At 33.8% G+C, this 25,931-nt stretch overlaps 5 protein-coding genes across 12 annotated transcripts in view; all 5 read right to left on the bottom strand.

Annotated features, from left to right (window-relative positions):
* Positions 1–2,505, bottom strand: part of cald1b (caldesmon 1b) — a 31,222-nt gene extending 28,717 nt beyond the window's left edge. For both annotated transcript variants that reach the window (XM_026202610.1, XM_026202612.1), the window contains exon 1: positions 2,398–2,505. The gene's annotated coding sequence lies outside the window, so the exon portion shown is untranslated. The remainder of the gene's footprint in view (positions 1–2,397) is intronic.
* Positions 2,506–4,221: 1,716 nt separating this feature from the next.
* On the bottom strand, positions 4,222–7,370 carry bpgm (2,3-bisphosphoglycerate mutase). Its single transcript, XM_026202609.1, has 3 exons — positions 7,277–7,370; positions 6,170–6,792; positions 4,222–6,027 (listed from the first exon to the last, which is right to left on the bottom strand). Exons 2-3 carry the CDS (start codon positions 6,768–6,770, stop codon positions 5,849–5,851), a joined length of 780 nt encoding a protein of 259 aa, XP_026058394.1. The 5' UTR covers positions 6,771–6,792; positions 7,277–7,370; the 3' UTR covers positions 4,222–5,848.
* A 467-nt stretch (positions 7,371–7,837) lies between these two features.
* On the bottom strand, positions 7,838–15,960 carry tnni4b.3 (troponin I4b, tandem duplicate 3). 7 transcript variants are annotated; one of them, XM_026202604.1, is made up of 12 exons: positions 15,844–15,960; positions 13,627–13,908; positions 12,062–12,153; positions 11,644–11,947; positions 11,457–11,493; positions 10,046–10,903; positions 9,934–9,937; positions 9,734–9,775; positions 9,458–9,589; positions 9,294–9,383; positions 9,030–9,203; positions 7,838–8,264 (listed from the first exon to the last, which is right to left on the bottom strand). In XM_026202604.1, exons 6-12 carry the CDS (start codon positions 10,057–10,059, stop codon positions 8,175–8,177), a joined length of 546 nt encoding a protein of 181 aa, XP_026058389.1. In that variant the 5' UTR covers positions 10,060–10,903; positions 11,457–11,493; positions 11,644–11,947; positions 12,062–12,153; positions 13,627–13,908; positions 15,844–15,960; the 3' UTR covers positions 7,838–8,174. The 7 variants fall into 7 exon arrangements, with proteins under 7 accessions (XP_026058389.1, XP_026058391.1, XP_026058388.1 ...); XM_026202606.1 differs by lacking the exon at positions 12,062–12,153 and having other exon boundaries at positions 11,644–11,726; positions 13,627–13,739; positions 13,816–13,908; XM_026202603.1 differs by lacking the exon at positions 12,062–12,153 and adding an exon at positions 14,467–14,520 and having other exon boundaries at positions 11,644–11,726; positions 15,844–15,883.
* Positions 15,961–18,181: 2,221 nt separating this feature from the next.
* On the bottom strand, positions 18,182–20,553 carry tnni4b.2 (troponin I4b, tandem duplicate 2). Its single transcript, XM_026202600.1, has 9 exons — positions 20,461–20,553; positions 19,976–20,033; positions 19,871–19,874; positions 19,736–19,780; positions 19,518–19,649; positions 19,030–19,119; positions 18,774–18,947; positions 18,557–18,667; positions 18,182–18,437 (listed from the first exon to the last, which is right to left on the bottom strand). Exons 2-8 carry the CDS (start codon positions 19,984–19,986, stop codon positions 18,581–18,583), a joined length of 543 nt encoding a protein of 180 aa, XP_026058385.1. The 5' UTR covers positions 19,987–20,033; positions 20,461–20,553; the 3' UTR covers positions 18,182–18,437; positions 18,557–18,580.
* Positions 20,554–21,506: 953 nt separating this feature from the next.
* Positions 21,507–25,207, bottom strand: tnni4b.1 (troponin I4b, tandem duplicate 1). The gene is made up of 8 exons (XM_026202601.1): positions 25,109–25,207; positions 23,669–23,700; positions 23,546–23,549; positions 23,421–23,462; positions 22,333–22,464; positions 22,153–22,242; positions 21,800–21,973; positions 21,507–21,692 (listed from the first exon to the last, which is right to left on the bottom strand). The coding sequence occupies exons 2-8, from the start codon at positions 23,677–23,679 to the stop codon at positions 21,606–21,608; spliced, it is 540 nt and encodes a 179-aa protein (XP_026058386.1). The 5' UTR covers positions 23,680–23,700; positions 25,109–25,207; the 3' UTR covers positions 21,507–21,605.
* Positions 25,208–25,931: the final 724 nt, after the last annotated feature.

The following is a 25,931-nucleotide window of genomic DNA, read 5'->3' as shown; positions in this document are numbered from 1 at the left end:
GCCAGTTTAGAAATGTAATGAGATTGTGATTTTTAAATGTCTTTATATTAGTTTTGAATATCCAAACTGGAATTCTCGCCAACCAAAGCGCCAGTTCAAATAACATAGTGTCTTTTTATGTTGTTGTATGATTCCTTTGAGCAAAACGAACATACAGTACCTGATCCTTGACAGGCCCCTGCTTACCCAGCATCCCTCCCTCTCTGACTTCCCCCTGAGTTTGGGCACTAAGGGCCAGCAGCATTCCCAAGCCTGATCCCATCCCACTCCGGAAGCACAGGGCAGTACTCCTAACATCCTGCCCGCAGCCTGTGCCAAGGCCCTGTTATCACTGTGTGCTGAATTGCCTCCAGATTCTGTTCAGCTGCACAAAACACACCCAGCACTCGCTGCTGCGGTGCATTCCACACACTGCTTCATCTGTCACCAGATCTGCACTCTGGGACTAAATAATGAGACCTTATTTGAAGAAAAATAAAAATGTTACGTAATGTGATGATTAATGCTTTTGCAGTTTTTTTTTATCAAAATGTATATTAATCTGTGTAATGTATAATAATAATAATAATAATAATAATAATAATAATAATAAAAATCTATATTTTGGTCTAAAATCTACAATAATAATAATAATAATAATAATAATAAATGATAAGCAAATTAAATACTTATGAGAAATACTTTTTGTCTACATTTGTTAATCATAAATAATGTGTATGTGTGTGTGTGTGTGTATATATATATATATATATATATATATATATATATATATATATATATATATATATATATATATATATATATATATATATATATATATATATATATATATATATATATATACATACAGTACAGACCAAAAGTTTGGACACACAAAGAGTTTTCTTTTTTTCATGACTGTGGACTATGGCATCAAGGGCTATTTGACCAAGAAGGAGAGTGATGGGGTGCTGCGCCAGATGACCTGGCCTCCACAGTCACCGGACCTGAACCCAATCGAGATGGTTTAGGGGTGAGCTGGACCGCAGACAGAAGGAAAAAGGGCCAACAAGTGCTAAGCATCTTTTGGGGAACTTTCAGGTGACTACCTCTTGAAGCTCATCAAGAGAATGCCAAGAGTGTGCAAAGCAGTAATCAAAGCAAAAGGTGGCTACTTTGAAGAACCTAGAATATCACATATTTTCAGTTGTTTCACACTTTTTTGTTATGTATATAATTCCATATATAATTTCACATGTGTTATATATAGTTTTGATGCCTTCAGTGTGAATCTACAATTTTCATAGTCATGAAAATAAAGAAAACTCTTTGAATGAGAAGGTGTGTCCAAACTTTTGGTCTGTACTGTATATATATATATATATATATATATATAGAGAGAGAGAGAGAGAGAGAGAGAGAGAGAGAAAATATTTATAAATATTTATTATGAAGGCTTTTTGCTATCATTATTAAATAATTATTATATATTTTTATATATAAAACCATTAATATTATTATGATGGCTTACTATTATCATTATTTCTATAAAACAATGATATTATTATTCATAATATTAATATATATATAATATATATATATATGTTTTTTTATGAAATATATTTTACTATTTTTAGATTAAAAAAAAGTATCTCAACCTTTATTACCAATAACTTGTATTACTATTATTATTGAGAGTAGTAGTAACATAATTAAAACAATATAGTAAATTGTTTTTTGTTTTGTTTTTTGTTTTTAGTATAAAGGGTTGCTCATTGGCAAGTTTAGTTGTGACAACTTACCCCATATACAGCGTGACGTCATGCCTCGCTATTGGCAAAAGTGTGAAAAGTTTCCATTCCTCTGGGATTTACGGTGCATGGAAATGTTCAATCGCCTTATTCCAAGACTTTAATGTCTAAACTATACCGCAAACTAGTTCTGGAATATTCACTGTATGTTGTAAAAAATGTGACATCTATCCCCCGCCTCTCTCTCTCTCTCTCTCTCTCTCTCTCTCTCTCTCTCTCTCTGATGCAGGTGTAGTGCTGGCCGTTACACGCGCACAGAAACTCGCTGTAAAGATCCAAAGACTGCATGAGCTAATTCTGAACACAACTAGTAGTTAGTGAATTTGTGGGAAACCCTCCAGTTAACTTGGACCGTAATTTAAAAGCAAAAGAAGTATACAGATGTTCTTGACAAGAGAGCAAGTGGCAGCATCTTCAACATGCAATTCATTTGTCCACCGCAAGAGTCATGCGCTGCCAGCAAATTTAATTTCAGTAAAGGATGTTGCCATTAGCAGCATGTCTTTATACGATGAATTTGTGAACAAGAATGATTTTAAATAAAAGCACGTCTATTTCAGTTAAGAAAGCTTTTCAATGGTTAATTAGAAGGACTTGTAACCCTTACCTGTAAGGATCTGGAGCGGGTTTCTGCGCTGTCCAATTGAAAGTTCTGAAGTGTGCTCGTGCTGCTGAAAGGGCAATGCAGGAGTGACACGAGCCCTGTCTCTACATTTATAAAACATGCAGCGGTTCAGACTCCGCCTCTGCTGAGCTCCATCACTTCAGAGCATTCGGCATCAGTCTTCCAGCGCTTCCTCCTTCCATGAGAAGCCTAATAGATCAATGTCATATACAGAACAGCTTCGCAGCTTAGTTAAAAATAACATTGTATAAACCAAGTTTTTAAAATCAAAATTACACTCCCCCTTATAAGTAGGCTACAAAGAAAACAAGATAGTTTGCTAGTCTCTACAACTGCTTTACACTGATTTAAGTTTGTTTTGTTGAAGGCTATTTTGGGTCAGTGTTAACTTGCTTTCCTTTGATTCTTTTGTCTTGGGGCAGGAATTATTTTGTTTTGGGGGGCTTTGTTCTGGGTCAGTGTAAGCTAATTGTTTTTTTTTTGTTTTTTTTGGGTCAAAGTAATTATTTGTTTGATCAGTTTTTGCTTGTTTTGATTTGCTTTGTTTTTGGGTCAGTCTAACTGTTTTGTTTTGGGTCAGTGTACTTTTATAAGTGCAATTGCTTTGTTGTTTTTGCAGCTCCATGTACAAAATATAAGCTTATTGTACAAAATATAAAAATTAAATATTTTTGTTATTTTTGTTAAATGAACTGCAACAAATTGTCTGCTTCTTAGTTTATTTTTTATCCTTTTTCACATGTGAATTTCACATTTATTTATGTGTCTGCACCGGTCTTGAAATTCGAATTATATAAAAACAATATAATTAAAATTGTATTGTAATAAAATCACAAAATTTTATAATAACTTACATTTGGAATCTCCTTCGAGAAACTTTTTTTCTAATTGCAATGAAGGTTTCATTAGTTAATATTAACAATAATTGTAGTAACTTTGATATTTTGGTTTGAAATATGGTATTTTGCAGCTCTGTAAAAGTGCTTGCTTGTTATTTTGTACATACTAAAGTTTATCCATGTTCTGGCAGAGAACATGGATTAGGCTAGTTTACAGCCACATCAAGAAAATAATAGATGTTGCAGTAATGTCCCTGAAAAAATTGGCATGCTAACATCCAAACCATAACCATTTTAAAAGAAACCAGTGTCAGACTGGCAGTGAAGATGAGGTTACATTGTGTCCAGGCCTTTCTGGTGTTCAGCCAAACCGAACAGTTCTCAAACTGGCTCTTTTGCAGAGTTTCTTCAGTCAGATTCCTGTGATGTTTTTCTACTGTTTCGAAACCATGTTTTAAAGTTAAGACTCTGAAATCCATGTTTCAGAACCCAGTCCATGAAAAATATCAAGTGTAATCAGAAACGGCCTGTCCAGTCACGTCTTCATAGCATCGGCAAATAAACTCAATGAAAATCACATTATTTTTTAATAAGCTTTGAGGGAGATGGATGTGGCCCGTTTTCCCAAGAGCATATAATGTGTTCAAATGTATATTCTTCTGAGAAGACATTAAAGACCATGAGAACACTTCTTTTCAAACATTCCAGCTCAACAAGACAAATGTGAGCTATTAGGTGGAGTGAATAGGTACCGTCGGCCAAATGCTACATCCTATTGAATAACCAAAATCAGTTTCCCCATGTCATTAGTGCTTTCTGTAAAAATAAACTCACCATCCACCGCTATTATATTAAGATCAACATCAGTTCCACTGGAGAAATGTCTTCTCAGAAAACACTGTAGCACCTCCTCCTGGTTAATAGGTGTTTTATACTTTCTCCACACACATCATTTAATACACATTAACACTTTTATAGCTGTAATCTTTATTTTTATATATTATTCTCTCAGGAAAATGCTTCAGGGATGTGCTAAACCCATCAGACCAGTGCTTCTGGGTGGTGAAAAAGAAAGTAAAACCACATTAGGTGAGCTATAATGTGCCATAACAGGGGTCAAACATGTAGACGTGTAACAGTGGGAGCCACAATGGCCATTATAACAGAAACAACACACATATAACATTTCTCTACAGATACAGTACAGTGTTGAGCAACATTAAATACACAAAAACAAACAGAGGTATTACAGTGCACAGTCATTCTTAACCACAACTATGTCTAGATTTGACTCACCAGGAAGACTTTTACGTTGATGGAGAAAACAATGAGATACAAAAGAGCTAGAGTGGGATGGGTTTGGCAGTGCATGATAAACTCGTAACTTAGTCTTAACACATAATATCGCTGTTAATAAATATTTTAGATAAAAACAAAATGTCCCTTTAAATAATTTAAATAAAATACTGCCTAAAGTATGCTAACAGTGCTATGTAACACTAAATATTTGACATAATTTATAATTATCCTTCAGACATCTAATGAAGTCTCTAATTTGAATTTTAAATAGTAAAGCTTAATAAACCTGATTTGTGAGATATAAATATGAATTCTATGAGATTAGATTTAATATGTGACTTGGAAGTCCAGACAGTGGTGTGGATAATATGCTTGTTTTTATTATTATTTATTAATTAATTTTAAGAATGATTCCATCCATTCCATGGGTTAATCTATCTACAGATTAGAAGTTCAAGGTTTTTTTTTTATGCAAGATTGCATTAAATTGATTAAAAGTGACAGTAAACATTGTTAGAAAAACTCTACTTCAAATAAATGCTGTTCTTTTAAACATTCTTTTCATCAAAGAACAAAAAATACATCATGGTTTTCGCAAAAATGTTAAGCAGTACAACTGCTTTCAACATTGATAATAAATGTTCTTTAAGTAACATCCAGATTATTAGAATGCTTTCTCAATCATCTGACAATTCAATTATGGTTTAAGATATATTAAAAGATTATTACTTTATTTTTGATCAAATAAATGCAACCTCTGTGAGCTTAAGTGACTTTTTACTGACCCTAAACTTTTGTTTTGTAGTACAGAACTGTTTAAAAGCATATGCTTGACCTTTAATACGAAATTCTATTAGAACACAACTGATGGATCCTATTCCCTGTTGCCCAAAGGAAGGCACCACTGGTTTTCCGTGGCCACAAATCCATTGGAAAACTAAGCAAGAGCTAATAATAATAATAATAATAATAATAATAATAATAAAATAAAAAAATAACAATACATTATTAAACGATAATTTTAAATAATATTATATCAATATCTGTTTCATTATTATAATTTGGTCAACAGACCTCTTGCTATGACAATTTGGATCAGTAACCAGTGCTTGAATTCAAAATATTGACTTATATATCTCTTTGTGATTCCTAAAACCCCACTAAACCAGTCTACCTCAGACACATCCTACAGTATGTGCCCACACTATCTTTACCAGGAGCTTCATGACCGAAGTTACTAAGTGACTTATAATCTTTCTGTTTGAACGGTTCCTATCTGAATGACAATGAAATCCTTATTTATTTTGTGCATTAGCCTTCCCCTGATCCTCCACCTTTCTGATGGCCGCCTGAATTTTGGCCTGGTCGCCCAGAAGCTGACGGGGCTTGACCGGTCGAAGATCTTCATCCAGCTCCAGCAAGACTGGTACTCCTGTGGGCAGCGTTACATTCACAATGTCCGCTTCTGATATATCTGATGAGAAAGACAGCAGAAGTGTGTGAGAGAATATTCAAATATTTAAGGTTTTAATACCAATACTATCCCCTCTCTGTGCTACTTTACTGATAATATTTAAAGGGAAATAATACATTTGATGAGTAAATGAGGATTTCACCTTCCAAATGTTTAAGCAAAGCCCTGCAGCTGTTGCCATGTGCAGAGACGAGGACGTTTTGGCCACTCTTGATCACCGGTACAATGACATCATTCCAGTACGGAAGAAGTCGGTCCAACACTTCCTTTAGACTTTCTGTTTTGGGCAGTTCCTCTTTCGGAACATCGCACGTACTGTATCGGCGGTCATTGTAAATTTCAGCATAATAGGGATGTGACTCATCAATGGGGGGCGGTGTGATGTCATAGCTCCGCCTCCACAATTTAACCCGTTCCTCACCATGGTTCAATGCCATCTCGGCCCGATTGAGGCCGATCAGGGCACCGTAATGCCGCTCGTTTAACCTCCAGGATTTGGTGACTGGGACCCACTCTAGTCCCATGGCCTCCAGCACCAACCAGGCCGTCTGGATGGAGCGGCTCAGTATGGAGGTAAAAACCTGGTCGAACTGGTAGCCCTGCTCTTTCAGGAGCCTGCCGCATTCTTGGGCTTCCACCACCCCATTCACGCTCAGTTTCTGGTCAACCCAACTGCAGAAGCGGTTCTCCTTGTTCCAGGCCCCCTCCCCGTGTCGGAGAAGGAAGAGTTTGTATTTAGACATTCAGAAGAAACTGTACAGAAGCCTGAAAGAGATGCATATGCAGATATGTGCTATATAGCAAATTTCAAACTGCTCGATTCTTATATAATCAAAAATTTGAAACTTCATTATTGCCTATCTGCAAAATGCATGTATAAGGCAAGAATATGTTAAGATATAATAAACTATATATAACCAAACTGGATATTAGGACTGAAAGGTTAAGGGTCATGAACTAAATGTCAATGCTAATTTAACAAATGGTCTGACCAGCTCGGACCAACTCTCATTTTCAAAATCTAAAATAGATATTTATCTAAAATGCTTAAGTATCAAAATACTGAAGTGAATCTGAAATGAAAAGAAGCGATGTATGAACACTACGTTACTATTGTATTATACTATTATTTAAAACTGAGCTAGCCTGTTAGCATGTCTTAATAACATCGCACAGTTCTCGAGCAAAACATTCTTATCTGTATCGTTTATTTATAAATCTGAAAATGACTGAATTTTTTCGTGCTCACCTTCAGATCAGAAACCGCCCAGCTCAGAATAGCTGCAGCTCTGCAACAGGAAGGAACTATGAAAATATCTGAGCAGCATCAACAAACGCGACAGCGTTCGCTTGACTGACACTTCTTTCAGCCAATCAGCTACGTGTTCTCCATAAGTAGGCGTGTTTAAGAGTACAGTGGCGAATTGGAACTGCGCGTTATTTTGTGGTTGATAACGTCAGTTCCATTTATTTTTAGATTAATAAATCGAGCCACGAATAGAAAGGCAATTAAAGTTTGTGTTCTATATTTAAAATTATTTGAGTATTGTAAAGGTCATGCTTGTCTGTGATTGGATTTTAGTTTTTTTATTTATTATTATTATTATTTTATATTATTTTGTTATTTATTTTTATCCGTTGTTACCCTGGCTTTATATTATCTGTTGTATTGTTTTGTATATGTTGTTTAAAGCATAATATATATATATTAATCAGACTCTTCATCAGGTGGAAAAATGGTATTTGCACCCAAAAAACTCTTAACAGAGAGCAAGAAAACTTGAATTACTGGTCAAAACAGTGATAGCTTTATTGTTCCTCAATATTCACACAACCGATCACATATAAATATTATTACAATATAACCGTTATTATATAATGACAAATGCAATCATATAATAAACAAGTATTAACATAAATAAATGTTTTATATGTGTCGTAAATCATGTTTCAATATTTGAACTGATCAATGTGGTTATAACAATAGCACAGTTTTGTGAATTCCTCATACAATTGTTTTTCATTAATACTGCTGTTTATGCAATAAAACAAATACATAACCACAATTAAACAGCAGTTAAATATGTGTATTTTTAAATAGCTTTCACATTGGACTTTAATTTGTTTTATAATTTTTAAAGAATTCATTATGCATTTGGTCCTGCAAACATCTTCTTCCTGCCCTCCATGCCAGACATAGCATCCACATTTTTACGCCAGTCGGTCACTTCTTCTTTCTGTGCAGATTACAAATAAATGCATATTTCAATAATTCTTATTATTTGTATTCAACACACTGTCAGGTTTTCCAGAGTCAAAGAAAGCACATTAAATGAATAGTTCACCCAAAAATGAAAGTCTGCTGTAAATGAACTCAGGCCATTCAAGAGTTTGTTTCTTCATTGGAACAGATTTGGAGAAATGTAGCATTACATCACTTGCTCACTAATGGATCCTCTGCAGTGAATGGGTGCCGTCAGAATGAGATTCCAAACAGCTGATAAAAACATCACAATGATCCACAAGTAATCCACATGACTCTGTTTGTAAGATACAAATTGAACGTTGAGGAGTTTCAACTTTAAATGGTCACTTCTGGACAAATTATGAGAATATGATACTTGATTAGATCTGTTTTGAACTGTTTTTGCTTAAAAATGGTGCTTGATTTATGCAGATTTCTTAAGACTAGATGACTTTTTTCTTGGAGAAAGCAATATTATAGATAGAGGACTCATATTTTAGTTGGAAGAAATGGTTTGAAGTTAAAAACATCTTAATTTTGAATTTGTTTAATACAAACATGCAGCTTTTTGCTTCATGACAACAATAACAATGGTAACTTATGGACTGGAATCGTGTGGATTATTGTGATGTTTGGACTCTCATTCTGATGGCACCCATTCAACAACAAAACAAAACAAATAATTTAATACTGAAAAATGTAAGCACTGAATCCATAAAGTCGGAGTATGATATTGATGTCAAAGTACTGAGATTACCTTTTCCTCCTCCTTCTTCACTGTCTTGAGGTTAGCTTTAAAGTCAATGGATTCTTTGTGTTTGGCACCTAGCAGAGCCCCAAGCATGGCATCGGCAGACACCCTCACTCTCTTCAGGGCAGGTCTCTTCATTTTTCCCTTCAGCTCAAAGATTTTGTAGTTTAAATCTGCAATCTATAGCAGAAGTATCAGTCACGGCTATTTAAAATATGCATAAATTAATGAATCCATCAATAACAGCATTTTCAAAGCAACAGAATGTACCTCCTTTTCATTTTTGGCAACTTTAGATTCAACATCATATCGTTCCTCATCGACAACATCAATTTTTTGATGGAGTTCTTTGCACAGATTCTGTAAACAGAGCAATGGCATGTAAGAAAGAATAGTTTCAAAAGCATTCTGACAACAGGCCAAAGAATAAGAACCTGTAAATCCTGTACAGAGATTCCAGACAGCTGAAGAGGAGGAACTCGCTCACTGAGTGTTTGCTCTCTGTCAGTCTTCTTCTGTTCCTTCTCCTCTGCCAGCAGGGTGCTGGCCTTCTTCAGTATTTTGGTCTGCAGTGCATTAAAATGACAGAAGATGCATGGCCATCAAATATTCGTATGTGGATCATGGGGAGTTGTTCATTCATATGGTTAATAAAAAAATCATAAGTCAAAATCTTTTCAGAAACACACACACACACAAAAGAAACAAACCTTTAAGAATAACCGACGAGATGCAGAAATCTTGGGCTTTTTCTGAAGAAAATAATCAATATCAAACAAACAATATTTTGACTATCACAAATTTCACAGTGCTTAATTAGATATGAAAATATAAAATGTACTTGTAAAGTATGTCAAATATTATTAAATGTAGTGTCCAAATGTATTTAAATTCAGTGTCCATAACTCACCGGACTGACACAGATAGGGCCGGAAATGAAAACACATATTTATTTTATATTTATAATATAGTAAAAAATATATTATTTCAATAATATTTCTAAAAGTTTTGAAAATACTTACGCAGGTTCAGACATTTTAATGCCTTTGTTTTTTCCTGGAGGCTTATAAATTACAAAATATTAAAAAAATAAATAAAAAAAACTAGATTAGGCACATAAGTGCTTTGTACAGACATACAAGCATTTACAGTACAAATTTAAATTAAAGACATTTCATATATTTACTTTTTTTTTTGTAATGTCAGTGAAGAGATGTAGGGTAAAAAGCAACACAAAACAATCTATAGCTACTGTCTAATATGCATGAATTGTTAGAAGTCGCCATAAGCTGAAGGCCCTTACCTCTCAGATGATGGAAGTGTGACTGTTTTGGCCACAGGGAAGAAACTCTGCAGATTTATAGATTCTGAAGCACTCGTGAGAGGCTCGCTAAAATAAACTATTGTCCACACCATTCTTACTGTCAAATGCTTCACATCCCAGACTGCAGAGTGACGGAGCACCTGCTGCTCAAGTGTATTTTATGTTCTCTAGACTAAGGGTGAGCCCAACAATACAGCATTAATGAGACCATATATGTGAACACATTGCATGATCTAATTTAATTTGAACGGGAATGAAGTGTCAAGTATTATTGTTTGTTTTTTGTGTTTTGTTTTTTATTTTATTTTTTTATTATATATACTGCATATCTTGGTGAAAAACAATCTCTCATATCTTCTTTACAAGAAAATATTAATAATATTATTGTATTTAAAGATTATATTGGAATAATTTCAATATTTTGATAAATGCTTAACTAATTCAGATCTGAAATCACAGATATTTTCACAACCATCAATAAGGGACCTTGAACATGAAGAAGTGATGAATGCGCAGTGTTTCTTCTTCTTCCTGATATGTTGTTGTAGGCTGCCATCTGTAGGGCAAAAGAAGCACTAATATGACAAGATGTGAAGAAAGCGCTTTTAATTTGAAATACTATATTTTACAAGCAAAAGCACAAGCACATTTAAAAAATTTCATTTTGATTTACTGCTAAATCAGATTCTAAGACTTTACAATAAAGTTTCATTTGTTAACGTTAGATAATGGCATAACCTAAAAAATGTATTAATCTTGGAATTTTTTTTATTTTAACATTTACTAATACAGTATTAAAATAAAAAATTATAAAGTCACAAGTAAAATCAATCATGAAATAATATTTAACAGATAATAGAGCTGACACAAACTAATGGTTTTATTTTAATTAACTGAAATTAACATCCGAGATGAATAAATAGTGTTACAAATTAATGTAGTTAATGCATTATCTAATGGGATTTTATTGTAAAGTGTTACCCTGCATTCTGTCAAACTGATCAGTTTGCCTTAACTAATAGTAAGAAAACACGTTACAGTGAAACATTGTTAGTCAAAGTTCATTGTACACTTTGAAAAAGTACTATCTGAAGTAAAACAGTGATTACATCTTTGACGTCATCTTTGGTCTGATACTGCTGCCACCTGCAAGACATTTAAAGAGATTTTGCTCAGATATGATGTTGTTTTTCCTAGTCTCTATCTACCCTTTACTTGTCATATGTTTAGAGAGATCTTTGTGCAATAAAATGTATATTAAAATGACTCTCTCTATATATATTTTTTAGGGCCTACTGTCCAGCATCAAACAGCTTCTTCCTGCCCTCCATTCCAGACAATTCCTCTACATTTTTACACCAGTCAGTCACCTCTTCTTTCTGTGGAAGATAAATACAGATACTTGTTTTTTATATTAGCACTTCTGTCCATATAAACTCCTCTTCTTTCTTCACTGTCTTCAGGTTAGCTTTGATGTCAATGGACTGTGTGTGTTTGGAGCCTAGAAGAACATGTGTTCAGCTGGCAGTTTGACTCCCTTCAGGTTAGGCCTCTTTAGCTTGCTCTTCATCTCATACATCTTCTGATTCATTTCCTGTATCTTTATCAACACAGACCACACATTGCACTTCAACACAAAACCCACCTGTTTACAAAAAAAGTTAAAAAGTGAACTGTTTACAAAATACTGATGTGTGCTACTCTGTTTTCATACCTCTTTGTCATCTTTGGTCACCTTAATGCCAATTAATATTAGCGTTCCTTATCAATCACGTCTATCTTGTGATGCAAATCCTTGCAGTGTTGCTACACACAAAAAATAGCGTTCGCAAAATAGTTAATAATGAATTAAATAATAAAAAATATTTGAATTAATTTAGAAATTAACTTACTTAAAACTGTTAAATATTATAATATGAACTGTGAAAATGCACGTGTTACAAAATTTAATTAAAAGTGCAGCTTAGGCTGCTAAATAAAAGGCTTTTATTAGCAGGGTTGCCAAATTTTAAGTTTTTATTTTTATTTTTTGGGGTGGGGGGTGATTTCGATCTCGATTCGGTATCAATCTAAGATAAAAATCTTTTGTTGAATGCTGATGAATGTTTTTTTAGCACAATTTTAAACTTAAATTCAGTATTTGCTCGCATTCATTGTGTGTAATTATGCAAGTATCATTAAATAAAGGATGCAAGTTTTACTCATTTAAAAATCTAGAGTTTAATCATGTTTAAATATTTATTCAAATGAAGAACTTAAAAATAATTAAGCAGGTATGGCCTGCAATATTCTAGATATATTTATTAAAGAGCCAGTGGGTTAACCATGACATTACAAAGAAAAAATAACAATTCTGACCACAAAATTACTCTAATTTGCCTCTTAGCATTGGAATTTTAAACCCTTTTCTCTATTTTACCCTTAAATACTACACTAATTGTAATACAAGTAATAGAAATATTAGAAAAATATGCTAATGGACCATAATTATTGTACAAATAGTATCTAGTCCCAAAATATCTCTTCAAAATATTAAATAAATATTATTGAGCTAAAATATACAACACTTATTTAACTGAAAAATTGTTAAGCTGTATGGTCGCTTTATAACCAATACCTGAGGGTTAAGAAAACCATATTAATGTTGCCTGTCCATCACTCTCCAGAATAAAATGATACAGTAAATGTCATCGATGTAATAATCACTGCATAATATGCTGTAATGCTGCAAATGCCTGTATAGTGAAGTGAAGCTGTCGTCTATTCTACGTAAACCCATTCAAATGGATTGTGTGCAGGTTTGTCTGGTGAGAGCTCCATGAACCACGTGACCGCGCGGCGACGCTGGCGAGATCAAAGCTTGTCACAACCACTGATCTATAGATAGGCTATATAACATTTTGTTTTGTTCCTGGGACGTCCTAAAACGCAATATTTTTGTGAGAGGCATGAAAATATATATTTTATCCCATCTCGATGCATCATTTTTGCTTTTCCCGCTGCGTTTGTGCGCAAAAGTTTTGCGTTCCCCTGAGAAACGTTTGCATTCTTTTGTGAGCGAGCACAAACAAAGCCTCACGGTTCAAAGCAAATCATTTGCATGCGAATGCAACCATAAAAAAAATACATTTATTTTTCCTCTCCCATTTAATTTTTCCATCACCATGTCACCTGCGAAGGTCACGAGGGTGAGTAATTGATGGCAGAGGTTTCGGTTTTGGGTTAACGATTTGATTAAGTTTTATAAAAGGAGCTCAATTATCCATTTAAATTATTTACCTGTAACGTTAATTCCTGTTGCTTCTGACCGGCCGGAGGAACTCTCTCCCTGAGCACTTGCTCCCTCTCCTTCTCTTTATCAGCATGTCCAGTACTGTATTCAACAGCCTTATCTTCAGGATGACAGGACCACTGTTGTCACATCAAAGCAAAGAGCTATTACTTTTGTTATCAGTGTAGAATCTCTACTTGAGGAGAGAAAAGTTCCCAGCAAACTGTGTGTATAGCTGTGTTCAGCAGGTGGCGCTCTCCTTCAAGCCCAGGCGACGAGCTGAAGTGATCCTGGGAGCATAGACAGAAGAGAATGTTGATAGAGACTAGGGCTCCACAATTCATCGAATTTCTAATCGCGATTACAATTACGGATGCAACAAATACGTAATCGTTCAAAGTGGCAATTAATCGTTCAAAGTCCACTTTATGTTATTCTGCGTGTTTAAGATGTGTTTTTTTCTTTCTACATGTTATCTTATGGGATTTTCCCATTATTTTAGTTTTAGTATAACATTATAATACAATTCATATTTTTATATATCCATCCTTTTAAAAAAATATAATTTAAATAAGAAGCTTATCCAGTGTATAGTTGACATTTGAGCCCTTAATACTGTAAGCACCAAAAAATACGTTTTATTTTCATATAACAATACGGGATGCAGTTGCATCAAACAATGGTATAAACATCATTCAGTGTAAATTGTGATAATCATAATTAATAATCACAATTACTATTTCAAGGGAATTAACTGAAAATTTTAGATTTTTGTCATAATTGTGCAGCCCTAGTAGAGACATATCACATATGACATATATCAGAATTCATAAATAGCTGGTTATTACTGATGGAGGTGGAGATAATCATGCGTCAGACATCCTTCTGCAGTTCTCAGCTATCTGTGAAATAATATAACTTTATCTTAAAGTCATCTCTTCTCTGAAACACATATAAAGGAAATTAACAAATCAGAATATTTAAGATAACAAGCATTTGACTCATATCCTATGCACTGCGATTTTAGTATTTAGATGCTTTTATAGTATTAAGTAGTATTTTGAATTATAATTTTTCCATTTAAATTTTTTTTATGTTTAACTAATATTTATTTCAGTTTTAGTTTAGGTAATCTTAGGTTTAGGTTTGTTTTAATACTTTTGTATTTTTATTTTGTTCTTAGCTTTATTTTATTTCATAAACACTGATCCTGTAGTTGTCTAGTATGGTGTCTTGAGCTAAAAAAGAAAAAGTTTTATTTTACATACAAAGTCATTTAAAGAGAATGTTGGAACCATCTGATGTGCTATTGCTAGTCACTGTTATCACAGATGTATTAGACATCGTAAGTTGACTACCATATGCAAACATATTTTCCCTAGTAAAAAAGTATTTAATACATTTATTTCATAAGAAGTATAGTTTCAATCTATAAATATATTTACTCATATAAATCTCATATCAGAGAGACTTACAGACAGAAAAGTTATAATTAAACTTTATTTGGAGTACTACTTGTGCATAATGCACGTTTCCTAAAATGAAGCCTAAAATGTGTTTTAATGTCACTTTTGATGAGGATTGTATGAACTTGAAATAATATCAGTCTTTAAATGCAAGATATTAAAAGTGTACCTGCAGTAAACTTGCAATAGCACAATCAAATATAATTCGGTATATCTGTATTTGGACTTCAGGACTACTTCTGCAGAATTAAAGTGCATTAAGTACAAAATTAGCAGACTTTACCAGTTTAGTATACCAAAAATACAATTTCACAATATTTTTTTATTAAGTATATGAATATGTAAATGTATCTGTTGTATAGTTAGCATGAAATAAATGTATTTCGAATACTTTTAACGTTTATTTATTTTCGCACTAGGATAATAATCATATTTAAAGTTCAAGCTGCTTAATTCTAATTTATTAATGACATTGGTAATCCATCCATTTGACCTATTAGTCCTCTACACAGCGGTAGGGGTTCTGTGCATAGCGTCCGTGAGTTTTTGCATAGGTGAAAATCTTCCAGGATTGTCACCAATTTGAGAGACATCTGAATGCAACTGTGCCCAATTTCTTACTTGTTTTATATAAATAATAAATCAATCCTTTACCATCACAGCTAATCTATAACCCCTTCTAACAACAGTATAATGATGCATTTGCAAATAACTAAACACACAGCTTTTACCCTCTTATGACCACTGAAAGAGACATACCTGCTAGAAGAACAAAAGACAGGAGTGCGAGTTAACTGGCTGACCGAGGAAAGAAGAAAATCCCTAGATTTATAGTTTCAGCATGCATGGGAAGGTCTCACTAAAATAGACCCCTGTCTGTGCCACTCTACTGACATTTACAGTTCACACAGTAAACTAGCTTATAAAACTGGACAGAGACATGCAGCTCTTTTTGGTGGCCAAAACCATTTTGATGACCATTTCAAAGGTCTAAAGGTAATGCTGGTCATAAGGGAAATAAACTGAGTGGAAATGACAGTCTATAAAGAGTAAATAAGGCAAGAATTTTGCACTTATTAAGGTACAGCTAACTTGTACTCAAATTAGAAACATTATCTGTGAAAAACGGGAAAGGATAAGATGTCAACACAACAATTAAACAGTGAGGAAGTGGAAATAAAATATATTTTTGGAATCTACGTTTATTCCAGTTAATTGCAATATGATGTTACGCTATGACAGCTATCTCATGAACGTGATAATTTCCATGCACATTAAGCGACCAGTAGCTGGCAGGAGACTATGCTATCAGTCATATCTAGAGTTTAGAGGACAGCAAGCAGGTGGAAGCACTGCCTTAATGTAATGTGAGCTGCCCTCGTCACACCTCATTCTCCCTGAGAGGTGACACTCCAAGAGATATGTAGTGAATTACCACCTGCCGTTTGTCCTGGATTTATATTTAGGCATTATGGCCAGATGATTGGATGCCAAATGCAAGAAGTCCTTGTCTTTAAATGGGTTTGTACACTTTCAGAAAAAGATACAAAAGCTGTCACTGGGGCGGTAACTTTTAGGTAGAAATATGTACACTTTAGGTACTAATATGTACCTTTAAGGACACAGTAAGGACTCTTTAGGTACGGACGTGTATCTTTTGGAAAGTTACTGCCCTGTGACAGCTTGTGTACCTGTTTTTCTGAGAGCATTTGTTGTTGTTTACATTGAGCCATTAAGAGATAAAAAAAATACATTAAATATGTTACATGCAGTTACATTCAAGCCACAGCATTTTTATTTGTGTGTGAATGTGTGTGTGTGTGTGTGTGTAGTCCAGTTACATTCTTCGTCTGTCTTCTCTGCTGTGACATTTATCCATGTGGAAAAAATGTAGGCCGGGACTTTTTTGTCCAACAGGAATTGAATGGATCATTGTATCATAGTTGGTTGCTTATTATTTCAGATTCCATCACAAAATAAAAAGGTAATTGCACAATTCTGATATTATGGCTTTTTTCTCAGAATTGTGATATATAAACTTCTATGAAAATGTCATAGAAAAACAACTAACCTTTACATTTTACAATTATTTATTCTTTTTTCAGAATTTTGAGATAAGACCTCAGAATTGTAGAATACAGATTATTAGAAAAAAAGAAAAGAAAAAAACTAGTTCTGTAACAGAAAATGTCATAGAAAACATTTTCATCTCACAATTCTTGAATTTTTTCCAGTCAGAATTGTGAGATATGGTCTATGTAGATATAGACTCGCAGTTCTTAAAAAAAGTCGGAATTGTCAGACACTGTTTTTTTGAAAACAGAATTGTGAGATTTAAATGCAGAATTCTCGGAAAAAGTCAAAATTGCTAAATGTAAGATGTCAGATTTCTGAAGAAACAAGGTCAGATGTAAAATATTACAATTACAATTTTATAACTTGCAACTAAATAAATAATCTCACAATTCTGACAAAAAGCTGATTTTTTTTATTACATGGTGATAACAAACAAAACAGAATCAACATGTAAACACAGAATTCTCAGAAAAAAGGTCAAATAAATAAAGTCACAATTACAAGTTTATAACTTGCAACAGTGAGAAATAATTTTGCAGTTCTGAGAAAAAAAGGTCTGAATTTTGACATTTAAACTAAAAAAAACGACAATTGTTGTCAATTAGCATGTATCAAGGTCTTTTAGTCTGACATTGCAGAAATTGCACTGGGACGATCTCAGTTGGTATACTTAAGAGTTTTTGGGATATTTTAATAAAAAAAATTAAATTATTTAGTTTGAAAGCTTTTAAAGTGCATGTATTTTTTTTTTTATTCTACAAATGTACACATATCATTTATTGATGTTTGAACAACTGAAGGTATTCCTGGGAGACAGCGGTTGTGTTATGTCAATTATGAAGTGAGGTCAAATAGATAAAAGTGCATGGCAAGTTCAGAGACTTCAGGTCCTGCTACATTTAGGGCTGTTGTATCCAAACATTTCCAGAAGTCTTTTGATCTGAAATCCTAAGTGTCATTCCTTGTTGCAGGAACTTATATATAAAAAAAAAAAAAAAAAAAAAAAAAGTAAGGCTCAAAATATTATGGCTTTCTTTGTTTTTATTTTTAAGACAGAAAATGGGCTCAACATCGAAGAAACCATCAAGTAGACATCAAGTAAGTTTCAAACACTGTTTTCTTGTCTAAATATCTTATATGCAGTTTTTTTTTAACTAAAATAAAATATTAAGTCTTAATCCTAAAATATTATTACAATAGGATATATGTTTTTTATGAACTTGCATTGATTTATACATTAATTTTAATACGTTTATTAATTCTGGTGTAGTTGTCACCTGAAAGAAAACAAATAAAATTCAGTGCTTAAAGTGTATAAATCAATGCATATGCAATATGCAATACAATATTTGAAGTAAGACATTCTCAATCAAAAGACAATCATTGACAAACAAACCATCAAGTTTTTTAAGTGTATCTTCTATTGTCCAGCATCAAACAGCTTCTTCCTGCCCTCCATTCCAGACATGGCCTCCACGTTCTTACGCCAGTCAGTCACCTCTTCTTTCTGTGGAAGAACAGGTGTAGCAACAGGGATGTCTTAAAATAGCTCAAAACTACATATGCATTACCACTCAGAATTAAATTTTCCCTTAAAATGTCACATGGCTTACCTTTTCCTCTTCTTTCTTGACTGTCTTAAGGTTGGCTTTGAAATCCACAGACTCTTTGACCCTGGAGCCCAAAAGAGCACCCAACATGGCATCGGCAGAGATCTTCACCCTCTTCAGTGCAGGTCTCTTCATTTTACCTCTAAGTTCGGTAATCTTGATGGTCAAATCTGTAATCTGACGCAGACACATTATAGTGGATGAACATAAAGTTTATTTTCATTGAATCTATGTAATAAGATAAATGGTGGTGTAGTACCTCCTTTTCATTTTTGGCCACTTTGACAGAGACGTCATATCTCTCTTCATCTACGACATCAATCTTTTGATGGAGGTCTTTACAGAGAGCCTGAAAACAAAGTATTGTACCAATAAAATGACCTCAGGAAATTACTGATGCAGTTATTAATGCTATTTTTAGATTTAGAAAATCACTGAAGCTACAATACTTTACTTTTATTTTTTATTTTTTTTACATTTACGTTCCGTACAGATGGCACCAATTCTTAAATAATAACTTTTTAATTAATTTTTTTTTAATTAATAAAATTAAAATGTTAGTTAGCACCATAATCTGAATTAATGATTTGCACTAAGTCTATAATTATAATCTTAACAATGTAATACATTTGAAAACATAATAAAACATTTATTCAAAACCTACTTTTATTCATTAAAATGTTTGATTAATTAATTTTATATATATTTTTGAATTCATTAAAAGTATCATTTTTGAATTTGGTGTACCTGGAGATCTTGAACAGACAGACCGGACAGTTGTAAAGGAGGCACTCTCTCACGCAAGGTGGCCTCTCTCTCCCTCTGCTTTTCTTCTTTTTCTGTTACAAGCATAGAGGTTGCTTTCTTCAGCAGCTTCGTCTGAGGGAAAACATGTCAGGAGGTATTGTTAAATGCATCATCTTCAGGAATTATATCTCCTCTGTAAAACGAACAGAACCAAATACCTTTAAGAACAACCTCCTGGATGCCGTAATCTTAGATTTGGGTCGCTGCAAGAATTAGGCGCAATCAGATTTTGTTGGGGAGAAAAGAATGATATTGCCATATACAAAAAGCAAAAGTAATAAAAATCCACTTACCTGTCTAAATTGGCAATTTTCAATTTATGAAAAGAAATAAAAGTAGGCATGTTTTAAACATGTACATTTACAGCAAGATATAGATATTAACAACTTAATACTTACGACTCAGACATTGTAAGCTTCTAAGTATTTCCTTTTTATGATTTAATCTGGTGTAAATCTGAAATATAAAGATTGGTGACTGATAAGCACAGTTCATAAGTAGTATTTTGGAAGCATATGACACTTTAACAAACAATGCATTACAAATTTTGTAGCACCCGTTCACACACAAATCACACACAAAATAAATTTCGGATGGATAAACCAGATCTAGAAACCTCCTTAAGAAAAAAAGAACAATTTTCTTCAGTTGTTTCTCCCAGTCAGCATTGCATTTAAAGGTGCAGAGTGAGACTTTTAATATCCTTTGGCTTCAGAAGAGATCTCAGCAATGTAACCAGCCATGTCTCATCAAAGCTTTTAAAGATCAAACTATCTGAGCTATGCTACGCATTAATTTGATGTCAGCAGTAATATCCCTTTTTAGAGCAATTAAATGCATTGGTTTTACAGGTAATGGTGCCAAATAGTGCAGTGGTTCATACCTGTTCCTCCAAAGACTACTCCAAGGCAATGAGAGTGTGACAATGTCAGTGCACAAGAAAACCCAGGCACATTTTATGGCCTCTTTGGCCTCCTCTGAGTGGCTCACTAAAATAGATTGAAGCCTTACACCCTGAGGCTCATTTTACTCAGCACCATCAAAACACAATTGCACACATTGTCCACTGCCAGTCACTCTTCATTTCCCATTGTTTGACCCTACAAGGCAGAAAAGGCTTTGCTGAAGTCAGCCATAGCTGTGTGACCTCTACTGTACTGCAAATCAAAGTGATCACAGAGACTCGAAAAAAAGTAACTTTTATTCAAAAACTTCAGTCAGCATTTTAATATGGAACAACATATTAAATTGATATGAAGATATGAATCAGTGTATTATGTTGTCTGTCCATGTTTTATACTCCTACAATCTTGGTTTGCAATGCAGTATGAAATACAAATAAATGATACCGAAGCTGCATTGAATTTGAGTAAATATACACAAAGCATTTGGTAACTTGCTAACACTTGCAAGGTACACAACCAAGTGTAGCATTGCATTTCAAGGACGGCATTTGTTTTGCAAGGGAACTGCACAGTGACTCAATGTGTTTCTGTGTGCATGGGGTCATTTAATTTTGGAATGCCATTACATTGCAATTTTTACTTTCAGTAGCATAGAAAGTGTTACAATATTGGACATATTTTATTCCTAAAAAGCATCATTTCACAACACTGCATTCAATTAGTCTGATTATAATTCTCATGCGTATTATTATTCATATTTAAGATTTCATATACAAGATATACATTTTGGTTTCAGGCGCATTGAAACATAATCTGTCCACAAATTGCAGCAAAGGACAACTGATAAAGATAAACAAAGTGTTAATGTCACCTACAAAAACACTTAAAACTATGCACATTATAAACAGTTTTTGTGTGTTTAATTGATATTATTAGTCACAAGAAATCCAATTTGTACAGTTTGGATTTTCTTGCTTGCAACCATTTATGTTAGAAGCCTTCTCGTCTGGGTACAGATATCTTGTTACAGAGTCTGAGAAGTAAAAAAACAATGGCAACCTTGAATTAACAAGCTTGGTAAATGTGCTGGATTGTCAAGGCACAAGTTTACTTTGTAATGTTTTTATTGTCCAGCATCAAACAGCTTCTTCCTGCCCTCCATTCCAGACATAGCCTCCACATTCTTACGCCAGTCAGTCACCTCTTCTTTCTATAAATGGGACAAATATAAATATAGGTTTAGAATGAGGGTTGATTTATTTAAATGATGAATGAATTTATATGCCAAAAGCCTAAAACATAGATCAAATGCATTACCTTCTCTTCTTCTTTCTTTACGGTCTTCAGGTTGGCTTTGAAATCGGACTTTGATGACATTTTGGATTCAGTCAGCGCATCGAGTTTGGCATCGTGTGACTTCTTAACTCTCTTCAGTTTGGTTCGTTGCTTTGTACCCTTCATTTCCCAAATCTTCTGAGTCAACGACTGGATCTGAAATGGACCACAATGATGTCAGCTTTGTATTTATTCATTTGCGAGGAGTGTTTTAAATGTAATAGGAAAGATTCGGGATCTAAATACTTGTTAACTTTTGCATTCATGAATAAACTACTACTTAATCAATCGTTTGTCTTCGTAAAAGTAGTCACAAAACATCACAAAAGCATTACCTCTATTTCATTTTTAGCCACTTTAATTTCAAGATCGTATCGCGCCTCATCAACAACATCAATCTTGCGGTGAAGTTCTCTGCAAAGTTCCTGAAAAAACAAAAACAACCTTGAAGACATTCATGATTAATATTGATTTCTGCATGTAGCTTGTGGAGAAATGCTTATTCAAGAAAATACCTGGAGCTCCTGTGCAGACAGACCAGATAGTTTGAGAGGAGGAACCCTCTCATTAAGAGCCTCATCCCTCTCTCTTTTATTCTGCTCTTTTTCAGCTGCCAGCATGGACGTGGCCTTCTTCAATAATTTGCTCTGTAACATAGCAGCACTGATGTGACTATAAAGCTTCAGAAGATTAGCACATAGCTTAGCGCTAACACAGCCAGCCAGTTCATCATGGATTCTAGTCTCACCTTTCATTACATACAGTACATTTACTGTAAAGCGAAAGTGACGTGACTTTCAGCCAAGTATGGTTACCCATACTCAGAATTTGTGCTCTGCATTTAACCCAGCCGAAGTGCACACACACAGAGCAGTGAACACACACACACACACACTGTGAACACACACCCGGAGCGGTGGGCAGCCATTTATGCTGCGGCGCCCAGGGAGCAGTTGGGGGTTTGATGCATTGCTCAAGGGCACCTAAGTCATGGTATTGCCAGCCCGAGACTCGAACCCACAACCCTAGGGTTAGAAGTCATACTCTCTAACCACAAGGCCACAACTTTCCCTAGTAATATGTGCATTTCTTCACTAACCATATTAATATTACTACAAATATGACATACCGTTGAAAGTTTGGGATCAGAAATTATGTTATACTAACAAAGGCTGCATTTATTAAATCAAAAATACAGTAAAAACAGTACAGTAAAAATAACTTAAATAGAAGTTAAATAACTTCTATTTTTTATTTGAATATATTAAAAAATATATATTTATTTTTGTGATGCAAGACTATATTTACTGATCATTACTCCAGTGTTCAGCGTTTTCATGAGCCTTCAGAAATCATTGTAATATGGTGTTTTGCTGAAGCATATCATATTATTGTTGAAAACAGCAAAAAACTGATAAGAAATTTTTAGTATGAAACTTAGATATTTGGTAATATTATAAATGTCTTTACTGTCACATTTGATGCATTGAATGCATCCTTGCTGAATAAAATTATTATGTTATTAATATTAATATGAATGAATTTCTTAAAAAAATAACTTATTAAACAGTGTATTTGATTAAAAAACAAACAGGCAACTTACTTTCAAGAGCAGCCGCCTTGTGGCAGTATACTTAGTTTTTTTCTGAAAAACAAACCAAGTCATATTTAATCTTTCCAAATTATTTTTTACTAACTTGAATTATGGTATATCTTCCAAAAACTTACCGGTCTACAATGACAAAGCACAGAGCAGTGTGATAAGAAATAAAAAGAAACAACAAAATGCATTAACAAGAGCAATAGATCCACTCTAGAATTTTGATAACAAGGCTGTCAAAGTATACTTACCCTTCAGACATGTTTTTTTCTCTGTATAGACGCTGAAAAGGAAAACTTGTTTTTTTTATAATTCTTTGAAAAATAATTTAAAAACACATATAAAGTATTTATAAGGACACTTTCACAAGAATACATATATGATCACATTATATCTTGCATTAAATGGAAAACTGCTGTCCATGTGATCCTAAATGTCTTGGAGGTCCGAGGTCATGATATCATTCAGTGTGTATGAATCTGTGCGTCAGATTTGCGTCGCTAGGAAACATTCTTACAGTCCACACATAGAACACAGTCTGGAAAAGTGACGAGTGCCAAGTATTTAAAAGGCAGAGGAGTCACAATGTAGAGGAAAATTTAATTTGGGGCCCTCGTATCCAAAGGAGAGTGTTTATATAAAGCCCTGGTGCCAAGCACTCTATCCATACCTATTCATTGCATTCATACCTATTGTGCCTTATAAAGCACATGCTTGTTAGTGTTCCCAGCCTGGCTAAATTTGAACATGCTGCCCTTCTTTCATGTGGCCCAGTTTCAAGTTCTAGTCTTGAACTCACTACACTGGATATTAATGCTTTCATACGGATCCTGGCTAGGAATCATGTTTCGGAAAAGATAGCTGTTATTTCAAACTAAATTGTCAGGATATTTTGAGTTTTTGCTTATAAGTACAAAAGAAAAAAATTCACTGTTAATTTTTTTAAATGCATTTTTCAGGATATTTTGAGTGCTTTGCTAAATAATAAAAAATAAAATGCACTGTTAATTTATTTTAATGCATTTGTCAGAATATTTTGAGTGCTTTACTAAAAAGTAAAAAAAAATGCACTGTTAATTTTTTTATGCATTTTATTTCCAAAACCTCCAACATTTAATTCTTGGTAGCCAGAACAACATTTTTGGAAAATATAGCTTTTATTTTTAACTAAATTATCTGAATATAATGAGGAAACAATGACGTTTAATGTTGTATGCTTTTGAGTGCAAGACAAACCATCTGAAAACAGGTTTCATGGTCTAATTGGTTCTGTGAGCCAAATCTCTGGCAAGTCAAGAACATTGGATCTTGTATCCACACTTCTCCACGTCTAGCTAGCCTGAAACAACTATAGTATTTCATAACATACATTCCTTAAAGTTGACACAACTGGCTTGTTACGGAAATACATGGTACGGTGCGGGCTAATCCCTGCGGGGAGCCGCGGTCATGACACGGGAGAATGTAGGATGTACATATACATACATCCATCCTCCAACAGTGAAGGTGCGAGTATGATTATCTTTGAATGTTCAAATGTGCGATGTAAATCTATGAGCGATAAACAGACCATACAGTACAAATCCCCTCAAATATTTAGCAATAAACCCAATGTCCTTAAGTATTTATGACAACATGTGTGGGTCCCTTAAACTTGGGGTAAACATGCTGTGAATGCTCGCAGGACTTACCTTGAACTAGGAGGCAATCAGAGCAGGATGAGTTGTGTGGTGGCGTCGGAGAACAATAAACGTTATATGTTTTTCGTGATGGATTTATGGGTTGAATCCTGCGTGTGAATGGCTCACTAAAATAGACCCCTGTTACGTCCCTTTGTTCTCACATGTGCAAATATCTGGGCAATTTGTTCTCCAATCTCCACCTTGCTCAGTGGCATTTGCACAGAGCGGGGTGTGTATGTCCTCCAGAACAAGGACATGTGCATTTACAAATGACACACACTGGTGCAGGGGTCAATTCTTTCTCTGTTGCACTAGCAGCTTGCAATCAGGCTTGTTATGGTTAACTTAAACTAAAACGATTCAAAATACATTTTTTTCTCATTGAAATAAAGTTGAAATAAATATAAGAATTTTTTTTATCTAAAAATAAGTTTAAGTTAATACATTTCTTATCTAAATACATACAAGATTAAAAAATAAACTAGAAATAAATACAAATCAAAAGTGAATTAAAACTGAAATAACAAAATAAATGTTAATAGTTTTATTTAAAAATAACTCAAACTAATAAAAATGACAAAAGCACATATTTATTACAAAATTACTAAAGCTTAAAATTATTTTTATTTAATTCATTTAGATTAATTTAGAAATTTGTTCATTTTGACTCATCTAACATTTTACATTAAGATCAGTTGTTGACCTTTAACTACATTAACATGAACTAACAATGAAAAAATACTTTTAAACCATTTATTCATCTTAGTTAATGTTTGTTTCGACATGTACTAATACGTTGTTAAAATCTAAAGTATTTGTAGTAAAATTATGT

The sequence above is a fragment of the Carassius auratus genome, chromosome 25 (assembly GCF_003368295.1).
Source record: "Carassius auratus strain Wakin chromosome 25, ASM336829v1, whole genome shotgun sequence".
NCBI lineage: Eukaryota > Metazoa > Chordata > Actinopteri > Cypriniformes > Cyprinidae > Carassius > Carassius auratus.
The sequence above is the reverse complement of the archived record's forward strand: the minus strand, read 5'-3'. Positions and strand labels throughout refer to the sequence as shown.

Coding starts and splice junctions, on each gene's coding strand:
- tnni4b.3 (XM_026202604.1), bottom strand. Junction 9,590..9,733: donor CTCGTCGGTTATTCTTAAAG/GTTTGTTTCTTT, acceptor AATGCACTGCAG/ACCAAAATACTGAAGAAGGC. Junction 9,384..9,457: donor TCTCTGTACAGGATTTACAG/GTTCTTATTCTT, acceptor CTCTGTTTACAG/AATCTGTGCAAAGAACTCCA.
- tnni4b.1 (XM_026202601.1), bottom strand. Junction 21,974..22,152: donor TGGCTAAAAATGAAATAGAG/GTAATGCTTTTG, acceptor GGTCCATTTCAG/ATCCAGTCGTTGACTCAGAA. Junction 21,693..21,799: donor TAAAGAAAGAAGAAGAGAAG/GTAATGCATTTG, acceptor TCCCATTTATAG/AAAGAAGAGGTGACTGACTG.
- tnni4b.2 (XM_026202600.1), bottom strand. Junction 19,650..19,735: donor CCAGGAGGTTGTTCTTAAAG/GTATTTGGTTCT, acceptor GTTTTCCCTCAG/ACGAAGCTGCTGAAGAAAGC. Junction 18,668..18,773: donor TCAAGAAAGAAGAGGAAAAG/GTAAGCCATGTG, acceptor GTTCTTCCACAG/AAAGAAGAGGTGACTGACTG.
- bpgm (XM_026202609.1), bottom strand. CDS start 6,770: ATGTCTAAATACAAACTCTTCCTTCTCCGACACGGGGAGGGGGCCTGG. Junction 6,028..6,169: donor TTTGCTTAAACATTTGGAAG/GTGAAATCCTCA, acceptor CTTTCTCATCAG/ATATATCAGAAGCGGACATT.